Below are 9,406 nucleotides of genomic sequence, written 5' to 3'. Positions count from 1 at the left end.
CTCTCTCTCTCTCTCTCTCTCTCTTTCTGTGTGTGTGTGTGTGTGTGATTTTTCCGAGTTGTGCTATGCAGTCTGCCTGACACTACAGTGGTTCAAGAGATGGAAAGCTCTTCTTGGCACTTCTACCTCTCGCAGCAGCGACATTGCCCCTACATAGACATGCACTACATCTTTTTACCCCGAGGCTACCAACAACCATGTCATTCTGTGGCTTCCAATCCTCCTTGTTGAGTCCATGGATAGGAGGATGGCCTTGCATGAAACAATCATTGATGTGCTGAATAGAGAGGTTTCCCTAACATCTCTATGTTGTAGTTCATTCAGGTTCGGAGCTCTCAAGGCCTGTTGATGTTTAGAGGTGAGGCAGTGGGCTACCTCGAGGTTAAGGAAGTGTCAAAATTGTTTTCAGAGCTCAACAAGCAAAGGGTTCAGAACTCGAGGGTCTACGGACAAGTCACAACTCCCATGGACATGAAAGTTATCGACCTTGAGAGGAAATTGGTGGCGTATGCACATTTTTCTGTGTGAGTTTTTGTAGAGTCTCCTTATATTGAGCTTTTATGTGCTCTGCTCTACAGGTGGGGGAAATGAAGATGCTAGCTGCTCTACAGGTGGGGGAAATGAAGAAGCTAGTGGAGGAAGGAAAGGTGAAATATATAGGGCTATCCGAGGCTTCGGCATCAACCATGCAACGAGTCGATGCAATTCACCCCGTTAGTGCAGTCGAGCTAGAGTGGTCTTTGTGATCACGTGATGTGGAGAACGACATCATGCCCACGTGCAGGTGGTTTCATCTTCTCTCCACGCTTGTTGCTAATCTTTTTGCAAAAGATGATGATGTATTTGTCCAACATGTAAATACACAAGACCATATCTTCTTGATGTGGTGATGTAGCATTCCAATGGGTTTTTGTTGTGTCTATCTCTCAGGCTGCGGTGAATATGGTAGGGTTTTGGGAAAATCCAAGCAAGAAGGTGGGGTGGAAGAGCTGAAGCTAGCAAAGAAGGTGCTGAGGGGGGTGGAAGACAATGTGGAGTCAGGGCAAGTGGGTTGGGCAGCGGTGAACAGCTTCGGCAGCACAGAAAGGAGGGGTTCGAGAGTTCTGACGGAGACGAGGATGAGCAGCGGTGTGCCATTGCTGGAAAGGCTAGGAGAGCATGTGGATGAGAAGAGCTCAGGGTCATTGGTGCATGTGAGGATGGTAGTCCTACACTATCAGTATAGTCTGAAGAAAGAGGAGGAAATGCCACTGCTGAAGGATGGGGAGGAAGCTTGTGGGAAAGCTGAGGCAGCTGTGGGACGGCGAGAGTGCAGAGGGCATGCTTGTCTGCATAGTACCTCTTGCATTTGTTGGGTCATTTGGATGAGTCTTGCTATGTTGCTGTGGCTTCTATCCGGCCCAGCCTGGATGCATACCGGTTTCAAATGGAATTGGAGCTTTCCCTCTTCATTCAAAGGCAGCGCCAATATATTCATGAGCCACCCTCATGGAGCCCATGGTCGCAGTCCAGGGAGATGTGGCCCGCGCTCTTTTGCTCTCTCTCTCTCTCTCTCTCTGTCTCTGTCTCTCTCTCTCTCTCTCTCTCTCTCTCTCTCTCTCTCTATCTCTTGGGATAGTTTCCTACGACGTAAAAATTCTCTTCTTCTTCTTCTCGTTCTCTCTCTTTGATTGTATGTAGATGAAGTAGGACTCTCTGGAGTCTTGGAATGAGGCCCTTCTGCACTTGTGTGTGTGTGTGTGTGTGTGTGTGTGTGTGTGTGTGTGTGTGTGTGTGTGTGTGTGTGTGGAGGGGCTCCTATCGTGAGGGTGAGAGAGCTGGCTCCTTCGGGGCCTGATAAGAGGTAGCCCTGCACCTGCTGTAGGAGGTGGGATTTTGGAAACTTAGTAATGAATAGATTTTATTCGCCTGCGAGCCAGGAGGGTTATCTTTGAAATTTTGAATGAAGTCTTCCTGCTTGCCTTCAAAGCATCCGACATCAAAGGAGCTTCACGACGCAGTTTGCAAGCTGATTGAGAAACCTTTTTACAATCATGTCACTGGCCTTCTAGACCCCCCTGAGACGATTGTGCCCCCAATGATCTTTGTCAGTGAGGGCCTGCACCCCATGTGAGTATTGCTTGTTGAAGCTGTTTCTAAAAGTATGTACTGGAATAAGATAAATGAGAGGGTTCTGGCCTGCATGTGCACAAGGTCTCTTGAGCACCTTACTTCAGGACAGTGTCTGTTTGATTTATGTATGCAATATCAAAAATGAAGAAAATTTAACTCCATGAGAGGACTTGGTTTTTCTTTAAAATCTGCTATTGATGTGTTAGACTTGCTTAATGAAATCCCACGACAATGATGGCTAGTGTGCGCGGTTAAGGAAGGCGTAATTGCTGACCGAGGTATGATAAAGGTATTGGATGACAATTTTTGAGGTAGTGGCCATTACGATTGTGAACTTGTATTGCACCACTTATAATACAAGTTGTGTATTGTATAGCTCCCAAAATGGTAGGGAAGGTTCCAAAGGAGGTGTTTTGTATTGAGGAAATTTAGAGCAGATTGGGAGGCGGTGTCGGACTGGCATTTCTAAGGCGTTCCTAATGTCTTTCTCTTGGTGAAGATTTTTTTTGTAGTAGCTCATCAATTTTGTTTTGTTCTTGATAGTTATCAGATTTAGGCCCCTAATCTAATTTTCTATGGATAATCTACACATTCTTTAGTTGGCATATTGCTCATTATCACTAATGGGTTGGCGGGTTTGATGCTCGAGTGCGAGAGCTTCTTGCTTTCAACATTTACCTTGACATCAATGATGAAGGCAAGTTTGCATGGAAGATCCAGGTAGATACCTGAGTGGCTATTGGCAGTGCTTGTGAAAACTTTACATGTTCAAGTTTCGAGTATATCCTCGATTCAACCGGCCTCGCTTTCCTTGTGTAGCGAGACATGGCAGAACAGGGACATAATTTGGAGAGCATCAAGGCAAGTATTGTAGCAAGGGAGCCTGACTTTGATGCCTTCATAGGTATGTAGTTGGTGATATATTGTTGTATCATTGTGATCTCCCAAGGCCATGGTGAAATACTAAAGTTTGTGATGAATAGACGCTCAAAAGCAGTATGTAGATGTAGTGATCCTAGTGTTGCACACACAATTCGTTCCGGACGATGTCGAGGGCAAAGTCCTGCATGTGCTCATGATAATGAAAAAGAGTGTGCCTCACTTCAAACCAGTGCATTTTTTTAATCAAGGTTCCACCATCTCTTGGGTGCCTTGTGGCCAAAAACTCACATGCTCCTACCCTGGCATCAAGCTCTTCTATGGTCTTGATATGTACTACGACAATGAGGTATGTTTTGTGCACATCTATATGTTTGTGCATGGCTATATTGCCCATGCATATGCCTATGTAGTGCCTATGCCTTAGTACTACATACGCATATGCCTATGTCTATGTGGTGCTTAGGAATAGGCAGTGCGTGCCGATATTGCATATGCTTATGCATATTGCGACAAATGGGTCCAAGCCTCGGTGTTGTTAATGATAGAAAATGCTTGTAGAGCATTTGTATCATTGATCATAATGCTATTTATTGTGTCCACATTAACAACATATCCTCAATTGTTTTGTACATCCAGGTGACTGTCTTGGAGATGGATGGACAATTTGACAAGCTAGAGGAGCTTATTTATGTTGAGAGCCGTTTGAGCAACATTTCAAGAAAATTCTATGGAGGGATTACACAGAAAATTCTAAAGCATGCCAACTACCCAAACCATGGCCGGATTGAAGATTCGAGCAGTCTACGAGAGCATCATTGGCGAGGAAGGTGCAAACCTAAAAGTTGTGAAGGCCTAAGGCTTTTCCTTTTTGCAGGCTCTTGTACTGCATTTTTCTCCATAACATAAAGAGTGGCGCTATCTCTATACAGAATCCTTCCCCTTCTCATCTTTATTTGTCTTCCTCTGTTTCCCCAAGCATGTACAAGTACATATATGGTATGCCCGACGGTCTTACAAGATTTCTTGTGCAAAATACTATACAATACTTGCTCAGGAAAGTAGTTCTTGCTTTGAAAAGGTTCATTGTTTTCTCTTCCTGCTATGCCTTAACATGCTTTATTTCAAGGCTTGCTAAGGAGAGTGAAACTTGTGGACAAGTTTGTGCCCTGCAATGGAACGCCGATTTTGGAGTGCTCAAGGATTGTTGAAGGCCTTGGATTCTGTTGCTGTAGAAAAGACATGCAAAGATTGTCTTACCATTCTACTTACACAATTGTGGACAAATGGAAAAAGCTACCCATTATAGCCACATAGCAAGCTATTGATGGAAAAAAATTCCTTTTTAGAAAAGGGGCATTAACTAAGCATTGTCTTATGTACATGTACGCCATGTGAGAGATATTTAACATTTATTTTTCCAAATAGTGGGTTAGAGACACTTTCTTATCTTCTTCTTTTTGTACACCATTTTGATTTTCCACCTCGTTACAAAGGTATGTAATTTGCATTGATATAGTCAAACGTGTGATTTTTTGTTTAATTTTGTGGGCCATGGTGAGTTAAGTCTTATTACTTTTTGGTGAACTCTATTCTCTATACAAATCTCTTAGCCACAAGCTCTACTTCACATACACTTCATATACTTGCTCATGTTTTACCTTACGGGCTTCTCATGTATTTGCTTATTTTTTATCTTCTAGGCAGGCCTTGTGATATTATCACTTGTTTCTTACATGGCCTTATATTGGCCCCTATCGCACTGGAGTTTAATTTTGTGCCTGAGTTTACTTCTGCTACTGGGTCTAAGGTGCGTGATTAATGTTGGAGCCCTAGATTGGTGGGAGCCTTTGATACCATCTCACATGTCATCGGAGCCCTTTGATGGAGCCTGGTAGATGCTCCTGCTGGCTATGGCGGAAGGGGCGTTGGGAGCCGCTGTGGAGGGTTGCAGATCTGCAGGTGGCGTGGTGCCACAAGTATTTACCAAACGCTGCAGAAGGATCTCGACATGCACCAACGCAATTTTCTGCAGATCTGCTCCCATGATCTCCACACTCCCCCCGTGGGGTGGGAGCAGCGCTTTCTCCTCGAAAATTTCTTATTTGAAGTGAAAGGCTTCAAAACCATGATAACTACAAGACAAGTTCCTGCCTTAGGCTTGCCTGAGCTTGTCTTGTAGTTATCATGGTCTTGAAGTTTTCTCACTCGCCATAGCCACATGCACAGATTGGATCTGTTGAATGAGTCGAATGCAGAGAGCCTCTTTTGCTATTTGTCTTCTGGACAAGACTCCATTCCTGCATATGGGTAGAAGAACCTCCAGGTAAGAAATAGTCCAATTAGCCCGCTGCATGCACAATCTTATATGATGCAGTTCCTAGGCATCTCTGTCGAACTTTATACTCCATTGTCATTTCAAATCATCTGCAATGGTTCAGTAAATTATGAATGCATGAATTTGTATGACAGGTGATTTCGGAGTGCAAAAAGCTTTCAATGGCTCTCAAAGTCATCGGTGCATCTCTTTGTACTAATGCTCATGAGACATTCCTTGCGGCATATTGGGGGGTCGCAAGGGGAAAACTTCAAGGTACTAATCCAGTGAGAGAGTATCATAAAGAAGTCTTCAAACAAGCATTGATGCCTTGGATCTTGTACTGTGACAATGCTTTCTAGACTTGGGTGGCATACCTTGAAGATTCTTCTTTGGTCAGCAGATACCTTATTGGGCATGAGGGTGTATGTGCGAGGGATGGATACAGTTTTTGCATTGACAGAGATGACAACAATGGGTGAAAGAGGTGAGTGTTATTTTGAGACCACAATGCGACACATATGGTGGTTAATGGGTTTGTTTTAATATGCTATGGAGGTCCTTTCTAGTAGGATGTACTTAAACTCATCTACAGGCTTTGTGATAACGTTTGTGATGTAGTGTTCGCAATGTACATGCACTTGAATGCAACTTAGCTCACAACTTACATATTTCTCAGCATGTTGTGGTGAGAGTCCTTTCCCTCTAGTTGGGGGTAAAGGATCACCCACCATCTCATTGTGAGAGGCTACTGATGCCTAGAAGGCAAGAATATACCAAGTGGCTGGCAGTCGAAGGAAGTTACTATGGTGGTAGTGATATCGATTCACATAGGTATACCACACTTTGATCCTCTCCTTATATTGAATGAAGTTGGGCTGAGAGGTGTATGAAAGAATGAACGTTTTTGAGAGGTGTACTTCTTTCACGTCCTATGTTTTCAAGTCAAATGTAGGAATGTCGTCAATCATCCCTGACCTTTTCCTAAATATCATGTGTAAGCTGAAGGTGTTGTTTATAAGCAGTCCTTATAACATTTTGGGGGCAAGGTGCTTGGAATGGCAAGTACATTTTCAACGTTGGTTGAGCTACATAAGTTGGGAGGGTGTTATCAGCATACGTGGTTTATATCTGCTTAGACGAGAAGCCGCTGCATTTGAAGGTGACAAAATACAGAATTCAGCTGACGTACATCAATAAGGTTTGCGAGCGGTGAACTGTTGGGATGGGTGCGACGAGCTTCCAGAGAACCTAGGAAAACTGAGTGCACTCATATACTTATCCTTGTAAAATTGTTTTAAAAGTCTGCTGCAGAGCTTCAGCAACTTGAGCAATCTACACATACTAGTTTCAATGTCCTGCTGCTCTTTGAGCCACCTACCAAGAAGCTTTGGCCTGTTGGTCGCTTTGAAGAAGCTTGACATGGCAGGGAGCTCATGTCTGCAAGATCCGCCTGAGGATTTCAGATGCTTGGTGGCCCTGGAGAGTCTCAAAGTAGCAGCTGAAAAGGAGCTAGATTTGAATGGTTGTCTTGCAGTGAGTGACATGTAGAGCCTTCCAGCAGCGTTTGGTGTGGGCAAGCCGGGAGGTTTGTTTGGCAGCTTGCATCGCCGCCCCATTGGTAGGCCCTCTTTCCTCTGGGGAGTCCATGTTTCAAGTTGAGACATTGTTGATCCGCTCATATATGATTCAAAGTTTGAGAGCCTTCCAGCACACCATGAGCCGAACCTGTAATCAAATCCTTTTTGTGTAATTGTAGTCTTTCAAAAAAAAAAAGGTCCCTTAATCACTGAAGGAGATGGGAGATGATAAAAGTGGCGGGCAACGGGCAAACATCCCATGCACGTTAACGATGTCTTTGCATGATATTGATGTCTATGCATAATAATATCTATAGATTTAAAGATTTGTTATACTTAACAACACCTTATACAAAACTTCCGTGCGTTTGGAAGATCCTTATGGCTTCTAAATCAATGTTAAAAGGAGAGCCAACAAAGAAAAAATACACTCACTGGTCTGTTAAAGAAGTGTGGGAAAAGCTTCAAGAAAGGTTAAAAATTGTCATGACGTGCCCATCACTCTGCTTGTATTGATCTCAAACTATCTACAACATTAAACAAGATCCAGACAAAGCAATAAAACAATTTCAGTGATTATGCAAATGAATCTCACTGTAAAGTTGCTTTATTTTCCCCACATGCTCAAGTTATCACCCATGTTGGCACTACTCCCTGCTTGCAGGGAGTGTCAAACTGTTTACACATTTTTCAGGCTTTTGTGAAGGCTGTTATCAAATTCTCCTCCGATGCTCCTGTAATAAAAACAGCATTGCTTGTAAGGGGCAGGACAAAGTCGTTTAGCGTTATCGATACGGTGGTTTATCATCAGATTGTGGACAGTCGATTCCTCTCTCTCTCTCTCTCCTCATTGCAACTTGGCTCCATGGCTCTCGATTTGGTGTCTGTTCCTTTCCCTTAATTCGAAGTAGGGCCTCCTTTGAAGCGGTGACGACTTGGCTAGGATGGGATGGGATGCAGGCCTCGCTAGGTGCGGATGCCGGCCGGCACTCCCTTGTCCCCAACCACACCTAGCTAGGCATGCGTCACCTCTCGAGCATTAGCTCATGATGTTGAACCTATAGTGAGAAATCAAAAGAGCTCCTTTCTCACATTGGAAGATGTGAAGAACTTGTTGTGCATTTGGTGACATTTTTGCAAGGCCTTGGTGCGATTACAAGAGTAAGAGGTGTCGTTATTCTCCCACTCTACAAGTAGTAGGGTAGGGGGTACCCGGCTGGAAAAACCGGAAAATGGGTAGAGAATCAACGCAGATACAGGCGAGGAACAACATGGGAGTCCAAGTGACGGGCAGTGAAAGCGTGCTGTGCAAGTGGTACCAGCAGGAGCAAGAGCGCTCAACGATGACAGGTGAGGGCGGCACGGGGCAGACTATTTTTTAATTCAGTGGATTGCCAGGCGATTGCACCTTCGCCTGCGTGTTGGAGTGGTTGGAGTGCCAGGCGGTTTTGAGTTCGAATCTCGTGCACCCTTTATAAAGGGGGTAGGATTTGATGTGCGAGGTGGTGGAGGCATGACGTGAGACGAATCTTGCAAAGTAATGAGTAAAATGAAAGTACAGCCAAAGGCAACGCCGTCCTACAACGATGTCTTCTCAACTTCAATGCAACCCAATGAGGAATTCTTGAGGTTGAGCGAGATTTCTTGAGCAAACCAAAAACTGAACAATCCTAGAGAGCTACAAACTTTATCTATCTTCAGTACACAATAAGAAGAGTTGCTAAGAGAGCCTCCTTGAGCGAGTGTGTGTGTGTGTGTGAGAGAGAGAGAGAGAGAGAGAGAGAGAGAAAGAGAGAGAGAGCTCCTCAAAATTTAGCCAACACATTGATGACCATCTATGCAACATAACCTTGCTATGGGACGGTTTTTTGAACCACAGGTTCCATTGTCTCGTACTCCGCAACAAGGTGCTCATGTGTGCTTCATCACTCTCTCTTGCTCTCCCAGTTTGTGTCTCTTTCCCCCTCCCTTGTGGAGACCCCCCAAAAGCAAGTCACCCCAATAGAAGTGGGGGGGAGTAGTTTTAAGACAAAAAGTTGGGGTGGCACCCATAGAAATTGAATGTCACTGAAATTATTATGGACAATACTTATGTAGAATAGTTCGATGTTTGGTTCCCCCCCACCCCCAACAAACTAAAAAAAAAAGAAAAAAAAAATCGGCAGTATTTAGTGGGACCTTTTTGCACGGTAGAAGAGCCTGGGTTGTTTCCTCAAGCTTAGAAACCTTAAGTGCATACGTGGTGGCCCTTCTCTTCCAAAGTGATAGCAGATCGGCTATTCAAGTCGCTGTTGCAACACCCTCAAGCTTGGTGACCACATCTTCGACACAAGAGGGATGCAATTAAATATTGGGATTGCTTGCCATCATGGCGAAGCAACCTAAGCTGATTGCTAGTTAAATGCAACTGGCTGCCAATAGTTGACCAACAAGATCAACGTCTCTTCCACGCGCATGCTTGAACCTAGGACTTCTAGCTCTAGAGCCGCTTGCCTTACCTGTGCACACCTCCTTAGGG

General features: G+C 44.3%; 1 protein-coding gene across 1 annotated transcript; it reads left to right on the top strand.

Moving 5' to 3' along the window:
- The first annotated feature begins 902 nt into the window (after window positions 1–902).
- On the top strand, window positions 903–6,221 carry LOC147452257 (uncharacterized). Its single transcript, XM_086518019.1, has 9 exons — window positions 903–1,518; window positions 2,810–2,832; window positions 2,932–3,016; window positions 3,096–3,340; window positions 3,631–3,821; window positions 3,924–3,990; window positions 5,306–5,317; window positions 5,464–5,584; window positions 5,671–6,221. The coding sequence occupies exons 1-9, from the start codon at window positions 903–905 to the stop codon at window positions 5,688–5,690; spliced, it is 1,380 nt and encodes a 459-aa protein (XP_086374145.1). The 3' UTR covers window positions 5,691–6,221.
- The last annotated feature ends 3,185 nt before the right edge of the window (window positions 6,222–9,406 follow it).

Source organism: Adiantum capillus-veneris, chromosome 8 (genome assembly GCF_014529385.1).
Source record: "Adiantum capillus-veneris isolate H3 chromosome 8, ASM1452938v2, whole genome shotgun sequence".
NCBI lineage: Eukaryota > Viridiplantae > Streptophyta > Polypodiopsida > Polypodiales > Pteridaceae > Adiantum > Adiantum capillus-veneris.
Note: the sequence above shows the minus strand (reverse complement) of the source record. Positions and strands in the feature narration are given on the sequence as shown.